The sequence below is a fragment of the Ornithodoros turicata genome, chromosome 1 (assembly GCF_037126465.1).
Source record: "Ornithodoros turicata isolate Travis chromosome 1, ASM3712646v1, whole genome shotgun sequence".
NCBI lineage: Eukaryota > Metazoa > Arthropoda > Arachnida > Ixodida > Argasidae > Ornithodoros > Ornithodoros turicata.
Window position 1 is genome coordinate 10,958,432 of NC_088201.1, and position 26,721 is coordinate 10,985,152.

At 47.1% G+C, this 26,721-nt stretch overlaps 3 protein-coding genes across 3 annotated transcripts; 1 reads left to right on the forward strand and 2 right to left on the reverse strand.

The window, feature by feature from the left end:
• Window positions 1-136: 136 nt before the first annotated feature.
• Window positions 137-2,518, forward strand: LOC135377464 (protease-associated domain-containing protein 1-like). The gene is made up of 5 exons (XM_064609873.1): window positions 137-360; window positions 453-568; window positions 1,226-1,335; window positions 1,405-1,572; window positions 2,153-2,518. The coding sequence occupies exons 1-5, from the start codon at window positions 162-164 to the stop codon at window positions 2,271-2,273; spliced, it is 714 nt and encodes a 237-aa protein (XP_064465943.1). The 5' UTR covers window positions 137-161; the 3' UTR covers window positions 2,274-2,518.
• A 1,311-nt stretch (window positions 2,519-3,829) lies between these two features.
• Window positions 3,830-8,253, reverse strand: LOC135377465 (soma ferritin-like). The gene is made up of 5 exons (XM_064609874.1): window positions 8,081-8,253; window positions 5,451-5,569; window positions 5,159-5,305; window positions 4,169-4,297; window positions 3,830-4,090 (listed from the first exon to the last, which is right to left on the reverse strand). Exons 1-5 carry the CDS (start codon window positions 8,127-8,129, stop codon window positions 3,941-3,943), a joined length of 594 nt encoding a protein of 197 aa, XP_064465944.1. The 5' UTR covers window positions 8,130-8,253; the 3' UTR covers window positions 3,830-3,940.
• Window positions 8,254-18,779: 10,526 nt separating this feature from the next.
• On the reverse strand, window positions 18,780-25,830 carry LOC135397001 (uncharacterized). Its single transcript, XM_064628289.1, has 3 exons — window positions 25,642-25,830; window positions 20,581-20,792; window positions 18,780-19,146 (listed from the first exon to the last, which is right to left on the reverse strand). Exons 1-3 carry the CDS (start codon window positions 25,688-25,690, stop codon window positions 18,859-18,861), a joined length of 549 nt encoding a protein of 182 aa, XP_064484359.1. The 5' UTR covers window positions 25,691-25,830; the 3' UTR covers window positions 18,780-18,858.
• Window positions 25,831-26,721: the final 891 nt, after the last annotated feature.

The following is a 26,721-nucleotide window of genomic DNA, read 5'->3' on the forward strand; positions in this document are numbered from 1 at the left end:
TTTTAGAATAAATTGCACTTAATAACGCATAAGTATATTTTCTTTATACTAATAAAGGATGTCACATCTACATAGCGTGTCTTTAACAGCGCGCCAAGCGCTAACGTCGGTTGATGTGGTTGGCTACCAACGGCTATAGGCATGACTACAGAGAAGAATCCATGGAGCACAAAGCAAAGCCAAGGCAGTGCCAGCACCTCACGTCACGTGAAGTCTGTCTGGTTTGCACTGATGTCGCGGTGGGAATGCGAGAGAAACACGGGCCATTGAGAAGCACATTCCGTGTATTTAATACAGTTGCCGCCACACTTTTAGGCCACACCAGTTTACTTCTAGGTCTAATATTTTTAACGAATGCCGGTCAGTACACTTATTTATTTTCAGTGCACTCACTAGAATGCCCCATGAGTTATGTTTCGTGAGCGTTGGTGTTCTCCTAATGTCTCTTGCAGTCGCTGCAGAATCACCCAAGTACCTAAAAGATGACATTTTCTTCGAGATAGTGGAACCAGAAAGCCTGAAATACACGTTTAGACTTAGACCCGCACACGAATTTGGAACGTCATTCGTAAGTTCTATTGGTTATGTTGCATGTGTAATGTGTTGTAGTGTCTCACACGTGTCATATCAGTCATCACTGAAGCTGTATCACTTTTTTGTTCGGCAAATGCCGTCTGTGCAGAAGACCTCATCACACGTGACAGTACGCGTACTGTCACGTGTGAACTGTGTTGCTGTTTGCTAGGCGTCTGTTGTAAGTAGCTTTGCGCATACAGGAAACACCAAGCAGCCCTTCAGTACATAATCGTGCAGACGTGGCAGATTCACCTGTATAACACATGGACCTCACTATTTGCAGCTCAGGGATGTTCATGTGTAGTGCAGCCAGCAGCTGTGTTCTTGTGATTTGGTTGTTCAAAACATTGCCATTGCCGTTTATAGGGCAGTGAAAGGGCACAAGGCTGTACAGTTCCGTAAAAACAGTCAGCTCCAAAAGCCTATGAGGAATGTTGGCTATTCTGTAATGGTTTTACAACTGTAAAAGGGCACAGGGCTGTACAAGATATAACACTTGGGAACGGATGTAGAAGAATGCTGCTTAGTTTCTGCATGTCATTTAGAGAGCTTGTATTTCCATGGCTGGACATTCTGCAGCTGGCTTGCTCTTATGTGCAGAGATAAATCCTTCGGCAAAGGTTCAAAATTACACTGCTCTCCCATGCAGGTAGCACCACTTTCTAATGTTGGCCTTGTACTGGCAGAGCCTTTCGATGGTTGTAGCAGTCCAGTTAATAAACTTGAGCTGAGACATAATGTAGTATTGATAGAAAGAGGGTGAGTACGGTTCAGCTCTATGTTCATGCTTTTCATTAATACATTCCCTTGTTTTTTTATACTGCTTAGAGGATGTTCGTTTCTGAGTAAGTGCATCCAGGCTCATCGTGAAGGTGTGCTTGCAGTCATCATCACGGATAACAACCCCACAAATGATGACCAATACATTGACATGATGGATGACAATACCCACAGGAACTGCAGCATCCCAGCAGCATTCTTGCTAGGAAAAGATGGGTGAGCATGAATAGCAGGAATGTTTGTTCCATTATTAAAGGGATTGGAACGGTCCATATCGATGCAATGGATGTTTAACATGGTTATTATGAACCTGCAATCCAAGTTTTTACAACAGAGGCGATAATGGTCACGTAGAAAATTGAGCCCACAAATGCTGCCGCTGTGGCAGTTGGCAACTGGCCATTTCATAGCGAAGCCTCAGGCTCCACCCACACTTTTATCCAGAATCATTAGGAATAGCCGAGGCTTGTGCTTCTCTGCCCTCATTGCTTGGAGCAACAGCGTATGAAAAATTATTCATTAGTCTGGTGTTGTGGTCTAGCTACCAGCATCACAGTGTTGCAAAACAGTTCACATATTCCTTCTGCTGAGAAAACATGCATGTGGTACGTGTCATAACATGCAGTTTAAATTTTAATGGTCCTCCCACATAGCACAACAAGTCCTATGATGATTTTATTTCTTGAGTACTAACTAGCAAGCATTGTTGAATGTGAGGAACTTGCATACAAATGATATGTTAACACCTGTCACCTGTATTCTTTTCTGCTTTTCGTTCAACCGTGCTTCCTTACAGATACATGATCCGAAGAGGGCTTGAGACCCATGGCCTTAATCGAGCGATTATCAACATTCCTATTAATGTTACCGTCGTACCAGCACACAAAGTGAAGCGACCGCCATGGCTTGTATGGTAAAGTAGAAATGTGCCACTCAAAGTTGCATTTTTGCCACCCTGGAGTTTGATCTTGTTGTGATAAATTGCTTTCCATCACATGCCTCTCGTTATTCAAGCAAGTGCGCAGGCAGCATGTTATTGTCATGTGACAAGTAGACCAGCCATAGAATAAGATTGAGGAGGAAAACTGTGCATCTGCTACTGTTAGTATAATGTGGGTCTGTGTCCTATTCAATAAAGCTGAGCCGCTGTGCAGTGGATGAACATGAAGTGTCTTCATAGTAGTCCATTGTAGACGTCAAGGACAGTGTCGAATGTATTGTACTTCACCAAATTACCAAAAGATTGCGTCCACCCAGTTTAAGGATTAAGTATAGTTTTGGCCTATGTGCAGAATGTTTGGTTATTTGGATCACATTGAGGATACTCGTCTAAAATACGTATTTATTGCGTGGCTCTCTTTCTGGTTGAATCTAACAGTGTAGTGATGCGGTTGTTCGAGCTGCTCATAACTAAGCTTCAGAGTTATACTTCCCAGTTGTTGTCTGTTATGACTACTAAACTTGTGTTTAGTGGTGGGCTTGCAGGCAGCGTGGCGATTAAGGCAGTGTTCAAAGAAATGCGTCCAGTTGCTCACAAAATGCCCACATGGTCAGCTTTTCTTACAACCACAATTCACTCGTGTCTTGCAAAGAAGTGTACTTGTATACAGTATTTTTCAAAAAAAATTGCAAAGCGTAGTTTTCCAACATTCTGAAACTGCATCTCTGTACTTTAAGCAATAATATGAAAAATTCTGCAAATGATATCTAAATTTACGTATGTAGACGTCAATTTTCAGGATTGTTGCTCATGCACTGCTTTCTTAGTTCAAATGACTGATCTGCAAGCACTGCTCTATATTATATCAGGAGTCTGTACAGCAGCGACCGAAAAGGGTTAGATTTCACAAGGAGTCCGATGATGTTGCCCATGGGGGCGTGTATCCCAAGCTCAGCTTCATCATATTATAGATTAAGGGGCCTTGCTACTTCGCTGTATCGCATGGGGCACTAAAAAAAGTGCCCACCTAGCCATTGCTCATGTCTGTCTTGAACACAGGTGTGCCATAATGTGCATTTTCCGCAGTTTGTTGTACGCCTCCCACACCACTTATCTCGTATGGAGAAAATGCAGAGAGAGTGAGTGTCAGATGTCTTGCCAATTACTTAATGGTGCTAATCATCCACCTGGTACAATAACATGGAATCTATAGCATGCCAGAGGTTTCAACACGTTGCGCAAAGCATGCCTTTGTCCCTCGCTGGGCTTTCTTTACCTGTGATGAATTTTGCATCTGTCCTCTCAAACATATACTGCTGCTGCTGTTACATGCAGTGTTACTGCCAAACAAGCTGTGTACGGCGTTGCTACGTGTAAAGTATGGTAAGGCATGTGTTGTGAGCAGACTTTGTTGCAGTTTCCCCGTTGTTTGCTCATTGACTGTGTGACGCGAAGTGTGTACCAAAAAAGCCTTCTTCACAATAAATATCGGAAGTGAACAACTGTGGCTCTGCTGTTTGCGGCATGTTGTGGTTGAGTATAGGAAACATTTTATTATATACAAGTACTGGTGTACATAGAGGACTAAGCTTGAGTACCAGCACTAAGTGCAGCACTGTGCAGATGTGGGCCGAAGGAGGTGTTTCAGAATTCTTTTCCTTCGAGCAATTCTCTGTCCATCAGAAATTCGCCCATGCCAGTGTCCATGTTCTGGATCACTGTGGTCATGCGTTGGAGCTTATCAATAGAGTCTACCTGTTCTTCCAAGAATTCGTGCTCAATAAAGTCCATCATCTGAAAAAGGAAAAAAAAAAATGCGCATAAGAATGAACGGAAACCAAGCTAAATTTTCAATTGTGCCATTGCTCAAACCTGAGGATCCTTGCATTCCTTTTCAGCAACCTTGTGAGTTTCGTGCAGCTTGTTCGTAACCTTGTGCTCTAAAGCCATTGCATACTGCAGGGCATCTACTACACCCATCCATGTTGTAGTTGTTGGCATCTGTATTTGAATTAGAAGGAAGCTTTAACTGTTCGAAGCATACTGTGCATCAGAATTCACATCCACATAATGAAGAAATATTTCAGCCCTAAGTTGAACAAAGGTTTGTGTCGGGATTTTGTTTTCAGTGCGTGACGCTACGGATGCTGGTTCTTCTAGGTATTGCGGCAGTGTCTGCTGGGTTATGTGGTGCACATGTGTAAGGCACTGCGCATGTGGCACCAAGTTTCGGCACTCAAGCCCACTCTGTCTATCGCTTGCGGCTGCCTTTGTAACGTGCACCCAAGAACCAATACGAACGAAGTATGCTCGTGCACCCCTGATGTCATCGCTCGGGGGCTACAACGCACTCAAAAGTGTGTGCCTCATTGACTACGTCACGTCACCCTAGAATATAGTACGTCACATTACCATACGCTACGACAGTGTGACTCTGCGCATGAGAGAAAGAAAAGGTTGGAGATAGCACGTGACAAAGCGTCTGACCACTGAGAAAACAGCAGTAAGAGGGCATTCGCGGATGGGCCACAACATTATGGTGAAAACGACGAAGCCACGTGGACCTCACGTGTAGTTGTTGTGGTACCTTAGTTACGAGCTATCCAATGAGACCGTTCCATGTGCACAAGGGAAAAGCCCTCATGAGGGGCTGCACGAACGGCTGACCTACTTGCATAGCATATTCACCAGTATCATGGGCGCCGTCACGGGGGGCATGGGCTTGCTTCAGCAAAAACATTGCCGTTGCAACACAATCACAAATTATTATTATTTTTACAATTACAATCATGATGAATTTTTTTCTCTCTACGTTCCACAAACATTCTCCCCCCCCCCCCCCCTCCAAGTAGTAGAACTCACGTTCACATTGAAACTTGTAACTGTGCTCCCTCTCTTATTGATGTAGTTTATTATCTTCTGGGCGTGTTCCCGTTCCTCGTCGGAGTTTTCGGCGAAGAACTTGCTGAACCCTTTTCTTGCCACCTTGTTGTTACCGTAATAAGCACTCTGTGACAGGACAGGGAGCATTTGTGTTATACAACTCCCTCGAAAAAGGATTGCATCGGATAACAAGAAAAAAATTCAATCGAGCTCACTGTAAGTATATGCCACTGATACTGAATGCATGTACAACAAAGGTTGGCCCGCTTACCATCTGCATGTACACGAGGCTAGCGTGCATCTCAAGGTTGATTTGCTCCTGCAGTGCAACTTTGCATCGTTCATGCAGCAGGTATTTGTTCTGGGCCAATTGGTCACTGAGGTTATCTCCTGGATTGAAAAATACAGGTACTTTGCAGAGAATGTTACGATGAGGGTGAAATAACGTGGAGTGCGGGGAGGAAGGTCCCCGATGTATATACCCAATCTTGGATATTTGTTCAAGCACATTTTAGCGGTCCTCGGTAAACTACACAAACCGCTTTTTGTAATGCCCGTGGCTTCCACAGAAGAACACAAACAGCAGCATAATGATAAAAGCATGTTCATGTTCAGCAGCATAATTTCTTGGCCATTGCGTCAACCCAAGCAGCAAAATGTACTGAAAGTCGAGTGCAATAGGGGTGGACGGGTAGGTGGAAGGCCTTGAACAGACTCGAGAAACTAAAGAACATTGATAAGGCACATACCGTCCACCCCTATTGCACTCGACTTTCAGTACATTGTGCTGCTTAGGAAGGGTCTATGTCAACATCTGTTGTACTGTTCAGCACGTGAGATTTCTCCTCCCGGAGGAGGAGATGGCATGTACGCAGTGCGCGTGTGTAGGCTGTGGACAATGCGTAGTACAGTTTTGCACTGCACATCATGCCACCACAGTTCTTTTAGGACACGAACACACAAACGTGGACGCACACTCAAGAGAAACTGTGACAATCAATACCCAACAAGCCAACACGTGTGAGATTTAGGGTTTTTATATACTTAGTCTATAAAGGGAGTGACTTTTTTTCGGGTTAAATGCCGTTCTCAGATTCGGGGACTACAAATCGGGCGCTATTTTTAAATCTGTAATTCGGGGAGAAATCGGGCGATAATTGTGCCTCCGGGTGTTATCGAGTGTTTTTGTTTCTCCTCTTGCCTATTAAGTCTTTTCCTAATCTCTCTTTTTTGTTCTTTTGTTGTTTTTGGTTTTTTGCGAGATCGTGACCTTCCAGCGGTAATCCCCGAAGGCACAGACAGTGTTGACACACCTGGGTGTATTGCTTGGAAAGTAAGTGACCCATTCTTACATGTGGTACACGTGGCGACCTTTGTTCTGGAAACGTCACTTGAGGATTTCATAGTGACTGGAATTCGGGGAGGAATCGGGTTCAACCCGAATAGGCGAGTTCAGAAAATCCCAGTGCTCTTTGCGCACGCATTGCATCCTGGGCCCTTGCTGAGCGGGGGAATGAAGAATAATCCTTCACATATCGCTTTCGCTGACCTTGACACGTCGTGGACAATGGACCGATGGGGGAGCAATCGGAACAGTTTGGAGGCCACCCGTTTCTTTCGTATTAGTAAACTCCCACAGTTCAAAGCGACGCTAAGCACTCTGGGATTTTCTGAACTCGTCTATTGGTCGGACGTCAGTTCGGGGGGGGGGGGGGGGGGGGGTAACCGGGTTTAACCCGAAAAAGTCACTCCAGTCCCAATAGTGCGCTTCAAGGACCCCTCTCAGTAGCCTTCGCAGTGCACTGAGCACGCTTTCGCTGCGCGCCCAGAGAGCACTGTTAAGGCTATTGAGAAGCGCACCAGGGATACCCGAGGGCGGAGCGGGAATACGCTTCCGACGCAGCAGACGACGTCATATATTTCGTCGAGCTGGCAGTGCCACAGGTATAGAGCTCATTCAGCTCCTTAGCCGCACTTGAGGAAAGCCTTCGGCGTGCTGACGTAGCAGGTGGGACTTTGCACGCACGTCTTCAAAGCACATGCATGGCCCTAAGTGGACGTTTATCGCAGTCCTTCAAGAAAACGTGTGATGTGCGATAAGACGTGCCTTTCCGTCACCCTGGCCATTGCATCCCCGATACACTGAATACTCGCTGCCACGAAGTCTGTTTGTCCCCTTTTCTGCATCTTTATGATTGGTTACGGTGAATAATTTTATGAGCCCGACAAGTATGACACTTGTTCAGAAGTATTGATTTTTATTCGTTAACGCTGAGCTTGAATAAAGAGTGTTCGGCCTGTTAAACCATCCCCATAACCCTACCAGACAACACAGCAAGTTCCTTCGAACTTACGTTGTTTAGCTTCATCTCCATCAGGAAGAGAAAGCAACGGTAACTCCGATGTACATAGGATCGACGAATTTTGCATCCATAGATTATAGTTCTTGAAAAGCCCGACGCGACTTTGCCCTGCATTCGAATGTGTGCAAACGTACCGGTCGGTGCATTCGGTATAATGTTAGTTTAGAATGTAGCTGAACATCGTGTCTTGGGAGATAGTACTTAGACCACTTCCTGCGATATTTTAATGCACGTTTTCGCGTCCACGCTTAATCACGAACCACAAAGCATTTCGCGATTGCTCGCTTAGGAGTGGCGTTGAACATCTGCGTCCATGATACCCGGGCAACACTGTAATAAAGTGTCGCCAATTCATACAACCCAACGATCCGTTTGAGACACGAAAAATAGGAGGACTCGGAATGCTGTCTACAAGCATTCCTCTTGAAGACTATTCTGATGTCAACCTATACCCACACGCAAGACTAGCCGTGATCAGTGCTTCACATTATTACTGAAACGTTTGCGGTATTTAGAAACAAATCGCAGGCAGGCTTACCTGATGCCGCTAAGGAGATGAGGAGCAAGATTGACAGAAGTACCTTCATGGTGGTTAGATACGGTATATACAGGAGTTCACTTAATTGCGTTGCAGGCAGCTTAACCTCGGATCCCAAGCCGCCGTGAACTATCTCTCGGAGCTAATGGTTCTTCCGAAATGTTCAGATAAAACAGCAGCTCAAGTGTGGGGTTGTCGATTGGTGAAGAGGAAACCTTATCGCACTCGAACCCGCGGACAAAGTGCGATTAACGAAACGCTATAGCCATGACGGTTCCAGGCAGCGCTGAATGTCTGTTCGAGAAAGCCGAAGATGTTCGATATTTTTAACAATGGTGACTCCGGTGTAGTACGTTGCTGAAGGTAGAGCCGAAAGCGCGTATATTCACGACGGAAATATAGCTGCATCAAATCACCGGACAGGCACGCGTGAAATGTCGCAGTTGTCTTTCGATGGTCTGAAGCGAGGACCTGCTTCATCTCAAACAGACGTCATCTGAGTTATTTAATTCACAAGATTTAACTGTATTGAATGAGTATTACTGAGTATGCGTCACTCACTGTTTTCAGTACCGGCGATGCCATGGCAATTCCATATACTAATCAATCGGAGTATGCCTCGATTGAACCAGGGAAGCTCATCGTCTAAGCTGTGTTCTATTAGATGCGCATGGTCATATAGGTTGAAGGACGTTCACTTCATTCGTCCATATGTATCACGTGATAATTAAAAACCTTCATATTCCTGAAACAGAGGCGAATGCCATCTCCTCATGTAAAAGTTTCTGTTCAATATCGAGTTTTCGATATTCAACAACGTTAACAGAAGAATCTACTGGTGTTCAATATTTTTTGTGACCACGAGAATGGGCCCAAAACAAGCTTCAAGGAAACTGCTGAATCATTTAGGAAAATCCGTATATGACCAGAAGGACGGAACACAAAAACCACCTTTTTTTTTTTCTGAATGGAGAATTCTTGAAGTGAAACCACTTGTATCACAGTGGGCAATGACACGGGGCGATTTCCTAAGTGCGACTGTTATCGGGCACATATTTGCTGGCATAGCGGTGTAGCAGTTTCATGAAATGGCTGAGATACTCTATGCTCCTATCTGCTGGTGTGTCCGAACGAAAACGTGAGGAATCGAGCACCGCTGCAACTACAGTATATAGAGAAGGAAGATGAATAAATTGAGAAAACGTGCTTCGCTTTTCTGTGTGTATTTTTACCACTGTTACGGAAATAACGATTTCGCACAAAATGTTCAGCTGAGAAACGTTTCTGCAACGTTACACAGCAGAAGAAACTGACAGACTTGGGCGGACAATTAGGACGTGCCTGGTTGGTGTAAGGGTTGTACTTTTTGGAAACCTTGCGAATATTGTGCATTTCCAACTGAGTGGAATAGCCACTCGACAGAGACTCGGGGAAGGCACGTTGGACGGGCGACACTTGACACCTCAGGGGGTCTTCGCGACCAGATGCTCGCTGGCAATAAATCAGTAGAGTGGGCCAAAGAAGATGCACTGGCCAAAGTTGCATGGGGCACGGGATGACAGCTTGGTCCGTTACCCATAAATACCGAGTAGTGGGCGGACAATTAGGAGGAGCCTGGTTCGGTCTAAATTCAAACTAGGCCAACCATGAATTGGAGATGTTTGGACCGGGCTTCTGGGATTGGTGTTTGCTGGCGGGGGTTGTGTCTCAAATGTCACCCTTTTAAGCGGAGGACACACGAAAATCTGTGTGTGGAAGCCGCAACGATTTGATGAAGACGAGGCGAAAGCCCCGACGTGACTCCAGTCGCTATAGTATTGTATTGTATATAGTTATGCAAATAACTATGTAAATAATGCCGAGTTATTGTTCGAAAATACCGCCTGTCGGACGTCTCCTGGGAATATCTCCGATCTGTGAGCTACATCAACGGACATCATCTTCCAGCAACAACGGAAGAAACTTTACTGACTGCATCCACAGTCACGACGTCCTGGTGGCTGCATATAGAGCAAGCAATGTTGTACGAATCCTAATTGTCTTAGCTGCGAGGGCACACTACAAATTGGCGATGGATGTCTTGGGCCCAGGACTCGGGGCCAGGACGCGTATGTCACAGAGGATCAACTTGGAACAAAGGAAAAGGAAATGTTCTGTGGAGACAGACGAGAGAGAGAGAGAGAGGCAGACGGAAGAAAAAAAGAAAAAAAATTCGGCCGCGTCATGGCTTCATATAGTTCAGGTATAGATTGGGCCTTAGAAATGGTAGATACCTAAGAGATGTTAGGCGGGAGCGAGGCTATAGGTTGTCACCCCTGTTACTATGACACAACTTCGTCATAGTATGACGAAATATGCTTGATTTTCCAGCTCATCATTGCGCTGCCTTAAAAGTACTGCTAACCCTGGACAATATAGGACTTCTGGCCTAGCTGTAAAGCTGATAATTATATTTTCACCGAGTTATCATCAGCAATTAATGGGCTGGAGTGTCGCCTGTTACCACCGGCTGTGCTGTCTGAGGTTTTCCCTGGGTTTTCCGAAGACTTTCTATAGACGAATGTCGGCACAGTTCCCCCTGAAGTCGGCCCAGGACGCATACAAACCCCCTGTCCCCCGCTCCTTCCTGCTGTCCTCTCTCCATCCGTCCACACCTGTACGCCGCTCATAGCCACAGTTGCTTCGCGGCGCTAACACGGAGTAATAAAAAAACAAGTATCGCCTGTCGCGATGAAACACCCCAATCGTCATCACCGATCATCATCATTCGAATAAAGTGCCGTTGTTATGTGCGCGCGAACGGGTGAGAATGACTTCATTGAAAAACTATCAGATTCGAGTCTCCATTATCATCCCTTTGTTTTCTCATCATCTTATCATCTGTGTGTAAGCGTAGTGGGGTGGCCAGTTCGACGTCGTCCAAACTTACATCCCCTTTTTTTTCTTTATCACATTACATCAGGTCTTACTTGTACATTTTTTCTTTCTTTCTTTCGCAAACATTCATACGTTCACATATGGAGCGATATTTACCAATAATATCATTTACTACAATCTGACGCCCGTACGCGTATTCAGGCATTTCCCTACGCTAGCAAAAGCAGGCGTGTGCGAAAGCGACAATCAAAATAACAAAGCCCATTCGTGTACATCAAAACGATCAAAAAATTACTATTGGACTTGTACACTCAGTAAGTGTTTGCAGAGGCTGTGATGACATCAGTGACACCTCACTCCGTCTCGGCCAGTTAAAACTAGTTAAAAACAACAATAACTTTCTTTTGAGATGATGAACGGGGAGTTTCATTAAAACATAATTAACGTAGCGTTGCATGTACATCTAAGTGAAACACGGATATCTCCACGGCAGTGGAGTAACCAGACCTCCAAAATATAAGGGAGTCTTTGAGTCTTTGTCACTCATTGGTTTTATTGTAGATAGCCATTTGTGTTTTCCTAACTGATCTGGAGTAGCCGGCTCTCGTAATGAGTGCCTATTTCTCTTTTTTTTCTGCTTTTCTTATCAACTCAACTCAACTAAGGGGAGGGGACTCGGTACGAAAACCCGCTCCACCCCCATCCACCCCACCGCTGAACCTGGTGAACCACACCTGAACGCACGTGCCCGTGCGTACAGCGAGATGACAGATGGAAACCTGGGATACTTGAATGTTCCAAATACGATTACATATGGGGGGGGGGGGATATGTTTGATGAAAAAAAAAACTGATTGATTGATTGATTGATTTTAAAAGAAAAAAAATGGAGATGGTAGTCTCGAGCCACTCGGGACTGGCTACTCCAGGACGCGTTATTAATAAAAGAAAGGGAAACTACACTAACCTCGACGCTTTGAAACGCTTTGAAAGAATAAATGAGAACATCATCAGCGAGCTTGTCACCAAAAGCGAAGTCTCAAGGCACTAAAAACAAAGAGTGTCACAATGTGTCAAACAGGTCCGTCGAGACGAGAAATTGCACAAGGGCGCGCATGGCAGGTACGTATGAGCTGATTTGCTGGCCAGCACCCAAGAACCTTTTCGGTGGAGTATGGCCGATTATCCAGGCGAGACAGGGACGACACAAGGGTACATCGGTGTGCACTGTACCTCGGGCAGTCTTGGAGTATATGATCCACGTCCTCAACTACATCACACAGACCGCAGTTGGGGGACGGGACCATGCCGAGCTTAAACAAAAGTCGTCCACTGTATGGCACGTTGAGGCGAAGCCTGTAGATGAGCGACGTGATGGGTCGAGGAAGCGCTGACGGCATATAAAAACGGAGATCTGGGTCCACCCTGCGCAGGAACGACGTAGAAGGGACACTTCTGCGCCAGTGTTCACTGCACAGACGTCCCATGAGAGCACCAATTGCTTGCTTCGCGTCCGCTTGGGTGAAATACGTACGGTGCGTCGGTACGCCTCGTGCCACATGAGCCCGTCTCGCAAGTAGGTCGGCAGCCTCATTCCCAGGGACGCCACAATGACCTGGGATCCACTGCAAGGTGATGTTATGTGTCTGTGTGACAGCACATGAATACTCCCTGAGGACGTCACACACCAGTGGAGCGAGGGAGCTCGAGCCCAGGGTGCACTGCAGAGCTTGGAGGGCGGTTTTGGAGTCAGTGTATATGGTCCAGTGCATCGGTGGTTGACGGGACACAATGAAGGAAAGCGCCATAAGAATGGAATGCAGCTCGGCCACAGCAGCCGACGTCGGGTGCGACAGCTTAGCGCTTCGTTCAATCGACAGCTCAGGGATTACGAATGCACAGGTAGAGCCGGTCTGTGTCGATGAGCCATCAGTAAAGATTTTAATTCTGCCTTCATCGCGATGAAGCAGACTCAGAGTGAGTTGGCGAAGAACAATTGTTGTAGCCGATTTTCTGGAAGTCAAGCCAGGGACATTGACATGCACAGATGGCGCCTGAAGGGCCCATGGAGGGACTGCGGGTAGAACCAGTTTTTTATGCTTTGGAATGAGGCTGCGGTGAGCTAAAACGGCTTGGCAGTACCCGGATGCTGGTCGCCGAAGAATGTCGCGCACTAATGTGTGACGGTAGTGGCGAGTGGAGAGCCTCATGTAGTGCCCAAGAGATTGTGCCGTCCGCATAAAGATCAGCGAAGGCTCCTTTGCTTCAGCCATGACAGGGGCAGTTGACGTTGATTTGTGGACACCAAGGCACTGTTTCATGCTCTTTGCAAGGACGGTTTCCAACACTTGTTCAGACGAAGGACAAAGACTATGCAACACTGGAAGATGGTACATTAACATTTGTCGTATGAGGGACCGGTGCAGACCAAGCAATGCCCTTGTAGAAAGCCCCCAGCGGGCACCACAGAGGTATCGCAGGACACTCAGTCGAGACTCAGCTCTACCTCTCAGACAACGAACCTCCGCTCTCCAGGACAGACAGCGGTCAAGAACCACACCAAGAAACTTATGGTGTGTAACACGCCGCACGACATTCCCACCTATATGAAGCTGAAAGTTCTTCAAATGACGGCGAGTAAAAGGCAAAAAAACAGTCTTCTCATGAGAGAGGTCCATGCCTCTGTTTTCCAGGAAAGCAGCTACAACATCAAGGGCACACTGTAAGCGGCGCTGTAGCGCTGGCCACTGCTTGCCGGATGTCCATATGCATATATCGTCAGCATACAAGCTGATGTTAAAAAAAAAAACTGAAATGTCAGCCAGGCTATTGCCAGCTTGCTATTCCGTAAAAAGGAACTGAAAAATAAACGAAAAGAAAGAAAAAGAAAGGAACTGAGAATAAACAAAAGAAATAAAGGAAAGGAAAAAATGAAAGAAAGACAGGCAGGCAGTGCAGTGCAATGCAGTACAGGCACGAAAGAAAGTTCCAAGAATGTCCAGTCAGAGGGCAGACGCAAGGCCAGAGTCTTTCAAGAAGCAGAGCAGGGCTGTGGTGATGGCCCACTGAGTAGGCCGAGGGACGGGACCGAGGAGGGCGGCCATGGACAATGTGTTGCAGCCCAGCTGTATTAGACAGCGATGGATTACATATGGGCTGTTATAACTGGTGAGGCCGCGTCACGAAATTGGAATTAGTTTGAAACGCTCGTGATTTCAAGACTATTCAAGTATTATGTGATTAGATAGCCGCCAGGAAACGCAAGATCGTCAGCAATTAAGATCGTTCGCGACCAATTTTCTCCTCGAATGTGCACGATTTCCGTGGGTCGGTCCGTGGTAGGTAGGTATAGGTGGGTAGGTAGGTAGATAGGCATGCAGGTAGGTAAAGGGGGACAAGCACGAGCCCCCCCTCGTGACTACGCCACTGCTCCATGGGGGTACTTCTGTTAGAGCGCCGATACCAGCGGAGCCTCGAGCGGAACGCAGCGATTGGTTACCGCATAATCAACCACTCTGCTCATTCGAGACCCCCCTCTAAGTCTACTTACTCTGTTGCTTGCATCAGCAGAAAGAGTATCACCAAATGACTCACCTGAGTATGAAGATGAGCATCATGCCGTAGGGGCTCGTCAGCCGCTTCACAAATGGCTCGAAGCACACATTCCGAGTCGTTAAGCCCTGCTCTGTTCAGTGTCTGTTCCACACTCTTCACACCACCGTAGGGTGGTATTCGATCTTCCGCTGACGTGGTTCCTTGGACTCATCGCTCATCGCATTTCCCACCGCAGAACTGTCGAATTCAACCCTGAAAGGAAAAGACCATACCATACGTAGCCGTGACGGAACCTGCATGCATTCAGGACCTTCGTTTCGAAAGTGGGCGTCAAAGCCGAGGCTGGATATGAGATCTGATAAACGGCGTTTAACCCTCCTCAAACGCCGTTATCCGCTTGAGGGGCGACGCAAAAAAGTAGAAGGGCTATGGACGTACTCTGGTACCTCGACAGTCCAGTCAGAGCCATCGAGGCTTTGCCTAGTACACCACCGACGTTCGCGGTGGCTGGACGTGGTTTAGCGAGACATTCTGCAAAAGGGAGAGTGGTGGTCAACGAGCGGGGCGACCTATAAATGCACTGCACGCGGAAAACAAGTAGCCGGCGGGTTCTGAAATGCGACCATGCTTTCACGGAGACCCTCCCATAACCATAAGGTGTGTGATATGTACCTCGACATTGTCGTGCTTGTCATACACGCTTGCTTGACGGGCAAGGTAGAGAGCCCGGGAACGAGATAAAGGAATAAAGAAACGTCTCTCTGTTGGCGCTTGAATGATCTTTGCGTGCCCAACCTCTGCTATATACGGGAGCGGTCCTTTGACTTAGAACGACACACACGGCGACCCCACGTTCGTGAAATATGTGAAATAGTCGTTTAAGTTGCAGACTGCAACCATGAAGAAATGCACGAAAGCTCCTGAAAACACGACCCCCCGGAGTCAGTATTCTCTACAAGGATATAACAGGGCATCACTGACATGTTCACTACAATGTTTATTACATACAATGTAACGTAGTATGTCAGTATGTAACAATATATTTCATTCATTCTAAGAGTGGGCTTCGGTATTTTCAAAATTTGCGCATAAAATATTTCATATATAAGAGCCAAACAGCACTAATAAGCAGAGTGTCGAGCCGCAAAAGATACGGGTTCGGGTTCGCGTTGCTTGGATTTCGTTCCGGTTCGGCCGCGCCAAAAATCGAACCGGTTCGCAGCCCCGATCCGGTACGCGAACCGGTTCAACGCTTCCGTTTTATATCTCCCATAAAACTGCTTTTATCAGGAAACGCGGGCTCATAGCTTACTGCTGGCACAGCATTTATTCCACTAAGGGTGACGCGGGGCGAATGCAGAACGAGCTCCAAGCAGCAAATGTGCCGCACCTCCTGGCTATCCTTGTGGAGGTATGCACATCGGGATCTGCTCTGGGTTCGCTCAGTGTAGAAGGTCGATCCAGAGTTACGCTTTCGAGTACCACCTTCCTTCACGCGATAAACGATGACTGTCATACAATACAACATATAGGCGACGACTCAATGTACCGTACAGCGCATGTCTTCTCTTCAAACTGGGAAAGCGAGACTCTCCGAACAGTAGTGAGTGTGGCGTTTTAGAGGACGTAGAACACATCCCTCTCAGGTACTATGACTTATATGAATGTGTGCTGTGTATGCCTGCCTGCAGCACTTCCGACATTTTGCACTCTATTGGCCGCACTCTCCTTACTCACTGACGTTGCCCACCTTTGTGAGGCCGACAACAGCGAGCTCTTTCAGCAGTACCCACTGCACCCACCAGCACCACCATCCTCCGTACTCATGTTTCGCGTTTCTGCTTTTTTACTTTATATTATTTTTTTTTACAAAAAGATAACAAATACACTATTGTCTTATTTCTGAAATTATTTTGGCATAAGTCTTGGTTGGATTCTATGGGGGGATATATTTATTAGAGAGAGAGAGAGAGAGAGAAAAGACGAAAAGAATAAAGGCCACGCCAAACGGTATGTCGGCTTGCTATTCCGCAAAAAAAAAAGGACTAAAATAAATGAGATAAAAACTAAAATGAGAAGAAAAGAATTCGGAAATCAAGGATAAAGTAACAAAATGTGAAAGAAGGACGAGAAAAATGAGATAAAAGAAGATTCGGGTAATCTGTACGAGGGTGAGAGGTGAGGGTGTGTGTAGGATTGAGTGGGAAAAGGAATAAAGTAGAGGTAAGCAGGTTACCGTATGCAAATGAAAGCGGACCCCCTCGGTTTCGCAGGTAAGGACAGGCGAGAAAGGGGACAAAATAAGGGAGTGGAAGAATATAGGAAAGCCCATACGTGTGCGAGCGAGTTACTAAGCGGGCGCGTTAAATTTTGAGATTTAGGAACACATAGGACAACACAACGCGGAGGATAACAAAGGGAACATAACATCGTGATCACCACCTCGCCGGCGCCCTCGCTTCTCTGTCTGCCACTAAATTTCATATTCCCGTTAGACGTCAAAACGTGCTAGCCGTCTGGATGCATTACATTAATCAATTCACTATTTTACAACAGCGTGGAACGCCCGTTGCCTGCAGTTTCTGGAAGTAACTCTGTTATATATAATCACTTACTTAGCACTTAACCAGACACCGTAATCAATAACTCTTTCTCAGGGAATAACTTTCATGTTGAATACCACGGCGACAACCAATGAACAAAGGTGCAACTAATTTTAAAAAAGGAAAAGAAAAAAACAGTAACTGTAGAAAATTGCTGTCTAGTTACAGTTATTTTAGAACTCTCTGAGGGAGTTATTGATTACAGCTACTGGTCACTTGCTCAGAAAGTGATTATTTGGAACTAAGTTACTTATCAAGACTGGATGCCCGCCATTGGGGGGGGGGGGCATGAATGTGGCGGCAGGAAGCACACTATGCTTGAATATGGATTCGCCTAAGTCGCTCCCCAAAACGTGTCAGACGTCGAAGTGTTTCAACTTTGTATCAACTCCCCACTCCCTTCATCGTAAAAGGTCTTTGGAGACATCTTCGTGTCAAGTCCAACCACTCCGAAGAGTTGTTAGTATACCTGGCCGCCGTCCTCGGTGCTGTATATGAGTTCGATCCAGGACGAGGACTCCAGCAACTTGGGGTAGCGGAACAGGTTGATTAGGCACGTCGCCCTCTCGGCGAAGTCATATACAAGGCGCCCTGTGGGGCGCGCACTCAGGCGAGTAAAAAATAATCAACAAGATTGTTATTTTCAGCACTGGTTCCTATAGACGCAACACTACGATTGCGTAGACAATGTCTATCCTATACGTCCTCCAGAATGGCGCGTATTGGAGCTTAGGAAACGTCACATATATGCTGTGAATTTCCAATAATGAACTGGTACAAATTATGTGACTCAGACAATGTATAGTTCAGACCGGTACGAAGAGGAGATTGAGTATGCATATACAGCATAGGTAGGGTTCCTCGTTTTCGGGTTTTATGATTTTTCAAATTCGGGAGGAAAAAATTGGGTGCTATTTACACACGAGAATTCGCGGAGAAATCGGGCGATATCATCTCTGTTTGATATCTCACCGGGGAATTTTCGGGTGAAACGAAAGGCATATGAAACAAGCCACTGGCTGTGACACTGGGACGAGAAACAATAATCTTGACATTTCCCCTCGGAACCGGGATAGTGAATGACCGCGGTATTCAAACACGTGCCCGAGCTCAACAAAAAGCTCGTCTTTGGTTCCTGCAGGAGGGGATCATAAACGGAGGACAAATAGGCTGTCACAAATAGCTCTCTTTGCTGATATTATGATTCACTTTTCCGACGGTTTACCGAGAACGACAAGTTGAAGGACCGCAATTTCGGGTAGATATCGGGTTTTACCCGAATTCTTGAAAATTTGTTCGGGTGGGGGTGGGGGGGGGGTGGGGGAACTATCGTGAAAAATCGGGTTTAACCTGAAAACGAGGAACCCTAAGCATAGGCAACCTTTCTTACTACACGCTTAAAAATGAACTTCACCACATAGCACGCCCCTAGCCAACCAACGCCCCGAATGACAACGTTCTCGCCCTAGATTTGTTGAAAACGTGAGGAGGAGCCTATTTTGTGCCGTGCATAATGGCACAAAATAGGCTCCTCCTCCCGTTTTCAACAAATCAGGGGCGAGAACGTTGTCATTCGGGTTGATGGTTGGCTAGGAGCGTGCTATGTGGCGAAGTTCATTTTTAAGAGTGTAGGTGCGGAGAAAAGGACGAAAGCATAAGAGTGACTTAATTGGGAAGAACATTTCTCTTTATTCGACTGCTCCTCTTTAAATCGGTATTGGGTCGTTTTGATGCAGCTCAGAAGTTAACAACGCGGCATACAGCGAGCCCTTTCAGCACCACTATCACCATCAGTGCAGTTTACAAGTACTTCGTAGGAACTGTAAGCGAACTCTAATGAGCCGTACGGGATGTAAAGACGACTAAGCGAGCAGTGGATCTTTCCATTGGTGAGAGTGCCTTTGTGGGAAGTCCGACCGATGTAGAGTGGCTCGCCGGACTTCGTCACGCCGCCTTGTACCGCACCTGGAGGCAATCGACCATCAGACTCCGGTACCCAGTCGAACTGGCTTTCGCCTAGCGGTACGAGCACCTGCAAGAACATGGGGAAAGAACGGATTATAATGCGCTCTTACAATAGAACTTCACCGCATCACGCGCTCCTATAGCATCCCGAATGACACTTCCCTGACTTGTTGAAAGCGGGAGGCGTACACTCTTAAAAATGAACTTCACCGCATAGCACGCTCCTAGCCAACCATAATCTCGAAGGATATCGTTATCTACCCTGGGGGCTTAATCGCTTCATCGTTGTTACGGTCGTCACAAGCTAACGAGTGGCGGGAAATTCAAAAAGGTGGGCACGTGACACATTGCGCGTGACGTATACCACGGCCTTCACGTATCTCGCGAAGAGCGCTGTGCACGTGTTTTATCACGTGCCCACCTTTTTAAATTTCCCGCCCGCCTTTTTGAATTTCCCGCCACTCGTTAGCTTGTAACGACTGTACCGACGATGAAGCGATTAAGCCCCCAGATTTGTTGAAAACGGTATAGGCGTACGCCTTTTTTGTGACAATTATGAACCGCATAAGTGTCACAAAAAAAGGCGTACGCCTCCCGCTTTCAACAAATCAGGGCAGATAACGATATCATTCGAGATTATGGTTGGCTAGGAGCGTGCTATGCGGTGAAGTTCATTTTTAAGAGTGTACGCGTTCTTGTGACGCTTATGTAGTTCCGTTAATTGTCATAAAGAGACGCACGCACCGCGATTTCTGCAAACCTATAGGCTCCAGAAACAGAACTTTACCGCACATGATACGCTCCGCGAATGATGCAGTTATTGGTCCTGCTATATGAAGAAGAGCGCTAACACCTTCTTGTGGCAAATAAAATGTATCCAAACCTTCACAAAACGGCGTACGATAATGGTATTGTGTACCGTAGTGGGCTTGTTATAAGGTCAAGTTCTGTTTTAAGAGTGCAGGAAAGACGAATTGGTGCGACAAACGCCGTCTGTACAACATGAACACTTGGATCATCTAAATGCGCAGGAACCAATGAAAAATAACTACTATGCCAAGGCCGTGGATCGGTGTGCGTAAGCAGTCTTCGGCAAAGGCAAAGGCTATAGAGAAGTATGTGGATGCTGAACGGCAATACTAACTTGGAAGGAGTCCCGGGACACCTCCCGAGTGAGTGTTGCCGTTCAGCATCCACGTACTTCTCTACTGGAATAAGACAGTGTTTTCAAAGCTTTGTGGAGCTCGTCAGTTATCAAAGTTGTCCAATGACTCATTGGTAAAACAGATGCGAAGCACAGCCCCATTCAGGAAGGAATTGGCAGTGCTAACGTAAATTACAAAAGCGCCTCGAGCATTCCTTGATAGTCAAGCGTGCGGCATTGTACGAACTTGGAGCTGTCTCGTCTGTGACGCAGGGTAAGCGTGCAACAGAGGCCGTGTGGAAATCACAAAATGACCATAGCCGAAAAAAGAAAAGACTACTAATAAAGATGCGTTACCTGATATGCATGATGGGCATGTTCGCTTCCAGTGTGCGATACGTAGCAGACATTTTGTGAGCGTACAATCTTGCCTGGAAGAACGTCGCCGCCATGTTCAGCCCTACAAATATAGGTGTCTTCACCGGAGTCCTTTCCTCCAACTACAGCGTTGTAGGGCACATTGTCACCGGTGGTATTCACCCACCGCCACATGTTTCGGTAGTCGGTCTCTGTGTGTGAACACGAGGTGTATTACTCACACTTTAAAAACATAGAGCTTCACCGCATAGCAGCTGTGCGCCAAACATTACCAGGAATGCTAGGGTTCTCGCTTCTCATTCGACGAGATAAGGGGGCGTAGGCGTTATTGTGGTAACTACCATATATATCCAAATTGTCACAAAAAGGCGTACGCCCACCTCTCTCTTCGAACCAGAATGCGTATATCATTCGTGGCAAATGTTGGCGTACAGTGTGCTATACGATGAAGGCAAACCATTGGAACAGAATGATGCCGTTCTTACCTCTGATTTTCGGAAAGCGGTGGACGCACGCCTGTTTGTGGCACTTATGCAGTTTTCTTAATTGTGGCAAAAAGGCGTATACGCCCCACGCTTTCCACAAATCAGGAGTGGCCACGGGATCGTCCAGTGCAATGATTGGCCTACAGCGTGCCGCGCTTCGAAGTACCCGGGTTCGCTATCACTCCACATATTCTACACTCTTAAAAACGAACTTCACCGCATAGCACGCTCCTAGCCGACCATAACCTCGAATGATATTGTTATCTGCCCTGATTTGTTGAAAACGGGAGGCGTACGCCTTTTTTGTGACACTTATGCTGTTCATAATTGTCACAAAAAGGCGTACGCCTCCTGTTTTCAACCAACCAGGGCAGATAACGATATCATTCGAGATTATGGTTGGCTAGGAGCGTGCTATGCGGTGAAGTTCATTTTTAAGAGTGTAGTATTCACGGATGGCTCTATTGAAGACCGTACCAAAAGTGATACTTGTGCGTTCTACATGCCATCAGTGAACGTGGCCTGGCAAGGGAGAACATGATACTGGGACAAGATAATCTGTCCCAGATAGGCGCCTCCCGCCTGTTTTAAACAAATCATGACACAGAGGGATATCATTCGGTATGATGGTTGGTTAGGAGCGTGCTATGTGGTGAAGTTCTGTTTTAACAGTGTAGGACTGCGAAACTCCTGTCTCTCCTGCACGCAGCTGCTGCGGTCCAGGTGCGAGGGTACGCTAGGGCAGTCCTATACTCACAGACTCGAGAAGCGTCTTATGGGACGTGATGTGTGGCAATATGTTAGCGCGAAGCATCAGAAGATCCTGCGCTCATAAACAAACCGGAGGCGATATCGTCTTCCAATGGATCCCGTCCAGCGTCGGTATCGGGGGCAACGAAAGGGCGGATCAGCTAGCGTCCACGGCACACCTGGGCTGCAGCAATGGTTTATCAACTCCGGACGACATCGACAGGCAAATGGCCGTTCGTCAGCTTGTTGAACTGCGCCACCCTGGGATACGGGACACCATGTACCATCATCGCCCCCCTTCTTCACATGAAAAACCTTCCCCGAGGCATACAGACCATGCTGCATACACTGGATCTGCGTTCACCAACTCTCAGCTCTTCAAGATTGGCACTAGGAGTGACGCCTGCTGTGGTCACTGTCAACAACCAGAAACAATCGAGCACATCCTGCGAGACTGCCGCGCATACAATTCTGCGCGTGAAGCTCATCTCCCTCACTCTAGCTCGGGCACGCTAGCGGACATCCTCTACCCCGGTGGTGCTTCTGCCGAACGTTCCGCTCATGCAAGAAACCTCGTTCTCTTTCTGCAGAAGGCGGGTCTTGCTGAACGACCCCTTTAACACTTTGCTCTCCTCGACGAACTCATTCACCCTCTAGGCATCTCGACACTTCATTCTCTATTCTCTATCCGTTTCTTTTTTCTGTTTTGCTATAGTCGTGACGCCGCCCACTTCTGTTAGGCCAACAACGGCGAGGCGATCCTGCCATTACCCCCTCCCCTTCCCCCTTTTTTTTTTCCTTCTGAGGTTCCCTCAGACGCTTTCAGACATATGGCGGAGGAGGCATGCACGCAGTGCGCATGTGTAGACTGTGGACAATGCGTACGACACATCTGCACTGCACATCATGCCACCACAGTTCTTCTCGAGCACGCAAACGCAAGCGTAGGCGCATACTCAAGAGAAACGGTGGCAATCAATACCCAGGAAACCCGCACATGTGAGACTTATCACCGCATTCTCACTCCGCTCTCAGGGAACCCCAGAGACTATAAGGGCTTCGCGTACGCGCGTCAGATGACTCTTTCTTCAAGTTTGAATACGTGGTAAACTTTCTCGAATTATGACTTTGCAGAACTGGTAAAAAGAGTAAATTTTGTCCAAAAAATACTGATATTGAGTCGGAGATCATTTGTGTTGGGAAAGCCTCAACTAGCTATTATGTATACAGGATGTGAAAATGACCTAACGAAATGAACGCTAAGACACGTCCTAAATAGGGACATAAATGGAATCTCTTGGTCATAACCCTCCTCCTATTTGGGGGTTACACTAACTCTCCTCCTATCAGTACTACTCGTAATTTTGCGAGTAATCGTTTAATATCCTGAGCAAGTAATTTCTCAAGTAATCTGATTACAGGTTCGAGTAATCGGTTACAAGATTGCTTTTCGACGAACCTCTATTCATACACAAGACCAACACACAGACTCCATCACGGCCTTTCCTATCCGCTTTCCACTATCATGACAACAATAATAACAACAACAATAAACACGCTGATGATTATGAATGGGGAAATTCGCCACCTGGGTTCACCACCGCAATACCGAGGGAACTGCATGAGATGCAAAATGTCAATGATGGGACGACGGGGGAGGATAAAGAACATAAAGGAGACCGGTGTCCACTACTATGAACATCACATGGAGACATGGAATTTGTTGTTATAGGATTGCGCACATGCATTTTGAGTGCTGGGGAAAATTCCGACCGCAACCTGCCGTACGTACAGTAGGTCAAGCTTCGCACATAGTCACCTGGAACTTCCAAGTTTGAATGTAGCCCGGCCGTGAGGACCTCAAGGGTCAACACTGGGTTCGTAGTCAGTCGCAACGAGGCTCGTGCACATGACGTCACGCGCAGCCTTTGAGCCACATGACATGTGAAAACGTGGGGATGCGCGTCACAGGCGTCATACTGCGGGCCAAATGATGCTAGCGTGCGCTTTTACAATGTCGTCCCGTAAGTGCACGCGTATACCGCAACGACTCAAGGCATGCCCTAGTACTGACTTCGGTGCGGCAATATGTTCTCCAATGTCCCTCAATAGAGGAAAACCCGAATACCCGCCATCACCTCTGGGAAATACTCAGCAGTCCAAGAAACCAACTTAGACGCATAAAAATCATGCGTTCAGGTGTCTTCCCTATACAGCTGGTGAGGGGAATTTGTGCCGACGTAAGAACTGGCGACTTCGGGCATTCCATTGAAAGACAGTCGGGTTGCGATAAGGGGCTGTTGGAGGAAGTGGCGGACGATTAGCCATTCACGGGTGGACAGGGAAAAGCGCTAGGACTGCTTGCACCGAGCACAGCCGGCTGATCACCCGAAGCAGGGATTTGTTGGGTAATGGCGCGCAGGGCAGTGAACATCATAGCGATTACTGCGACAAAGATGTGATCCCTTTTCTCTGGTCGAGCCTGGGACGGCTTAGGTGATCGTGGGGGACTGCCTTGAGGCGGCAGGAAGGTACAGGCAGTAGATGCAAAGGTCTTTAACAAGTTCGGAGGACGGAGCGCCCGTTGCTCGGTGCTACCCGAGAGACGTGGGAAGTGGGCTTGTCCAGGGGAACGACTCCGCGAAGGTTAGGTTGCTGGATTTGAGTTACTATTCAAGACACATCGTCGGTGCGCAGCGACTGCGGCCTTGGCAACTCCACAAGCACGGTAGGTCGCGGTATGCTGTCCACCACAGTTGGCGCACTTCGGCTCTCGTCGGGGCAGACATTGCTTGAAATCACGGCCGGCCTGAACACACTTTACATCGATGGGACCCTCGGCAGTCCCTCGCATAATGACCGTATTTCTGACAGTTGAATCACTGGACCGAGGGATCAACATACTCCGAGAGACGATAGTAAGTGAAGCAAAGTTGTAGCCTGGCAGGGAGCGCGCGGTCTGGCTCAAAAGTGAGAAGGACACTTGACTTAACCATGACGTTGGCGGAGCCGTCGATCTCGCCAGAATAGGCCACCTCTCTCTTCCCCTCAATGATGTCGCTGGCGCGGAAGAAGCCGAGGAGCTGAGCATCTGTGTACTGGCGGGGAACACCACCTATTCTGGCCGTGGGGCGAAGGTATGATTGAGGGATGTATGGGAGAACGTCGACTCCAGCAAGTGACCGCGCGGAGGGCCACGAGGCTGGGCTACGCTACTGGGTTGAGACATGCCAAATAGGAGAACTCAGAATGCTGTCAAGCTCTTGAAGACTATTCTGATAGCAGCCTACCCACACACAAAAACAGCCGTAGTGAGTGCTTCACATTGTTACTGACAGATTGCGGTATTTAGAAGCAAATCGTATGTAGGCGAGTGACGAAATCTGGGCTTGTTGGTATGAGACCATATTGCTGCAGAGCGCTATACAGACGAGGACTTAAGAAGGAACACAACACATGCGCTAACTTCCAACACTTTCATGAAACCTGTCGTATCAGCTGCTTAAACGCTCCTGACCACCTGCCGGTCCTTTCTACTTTTACACGTGTCGAGGTACGTCAGCTCCCTATCAGATAAAGCAATGGAAGGAACACTGACACAGGCCTGACCCAAATCCTTAATTGTTTGGGCCTCTATAATATCTCTAGCTGTTCTGTCTGGATTCCTTCCGATGAATACACACTGGGTTACCACAGGTTCACACCCACACACACCCTGCAGTGTTCCGCTTGCCACCCACCCCTGCAGTTCTTGAAGTTTAGCCAATGCTCCCGTATATCCCGTATGAACCGTATGTAGGCTTACCTGATGCCGCAAAGGAGATGAGGAACAAGATTGACAGAAGTCTCTTCATGATGGCTAGATATGGTACAGGGGTTCAGTTAATTGCGTTGCAGGCAGCTTAACCTCGGGTGTCAAGCCGTCGTAAACTATCTATCGGAGCCAATGGTTCTTCAGAATTGTTCAGATAAAACAGCATCTCAAGTGTAGAGGTTGTCTAGGTTGTCTATTGGTGAAAGGGAAATCTTATCGCATATACGTATTTATAAGCATATATATCTTCCTTATCGCACTCGAACCAGTGGACAAAGTGCGAATCAGCGCTGAATGTCTGTCCAAGGAAGTCAACGATGTTCGACATTGGCGACTGTGGTGTAATACGTGAAGGCGAAGGTAGAGTCGAAAGCGCATATATTCATAGCTGCATGAAATCACCGGGCAGGCACGCGTGAGGTGTCGGCATTAACTGCGGCTAAGCCAGTCTAACTTTGCCGTGACTTAAATCCACATATTTTTTTTTTCTATCACAGCCATTACAGATGTTAATTAGCCTTCAATGGTTTGAGGTGAGGGCCTAGCTGCTTCATCTCCAAAAGACCTTATCCAGGGTGTCTAAACGAAACGTTTTTCGTTCCGGTTCTGTCATAAACGGTCCTGTACCGGTTTTAACCGGTTCCGCTTCTGGTGGGCATATTCATTCCCAGAAAAAAAAATCCATGTTGCTAAATTCCGCATACATGGTATTTAAATTTATGGTCGTCCCTCCTCTGTCCTTTTCTCGGGTTCCAAATTTTTTTTTCACCATGTACCAGCTGGCCTGCACCCTTGCCCTTTTGCCATTATGGTATTTAATATTAATCTGGTATTAATAATATTAATAAGCAGCTGTGAAATTGGTAGCTCCTGGTTCCTGTAGGTGACTGTCTGTTCAAATAGGCTTCTTCCTTTCTTGAAGCGCATGATACAGACGGACTTGTTTGTCGTGATGTCATACGTAAAGTACTTTCTTGCCGGATTGATGCGATCGCGTCCCATCCGAATGTCTGTTGCTGCTTCCTAGCCAGCAAGCACCACCGCACGAGTACGACGCAAATTGAGGAACAC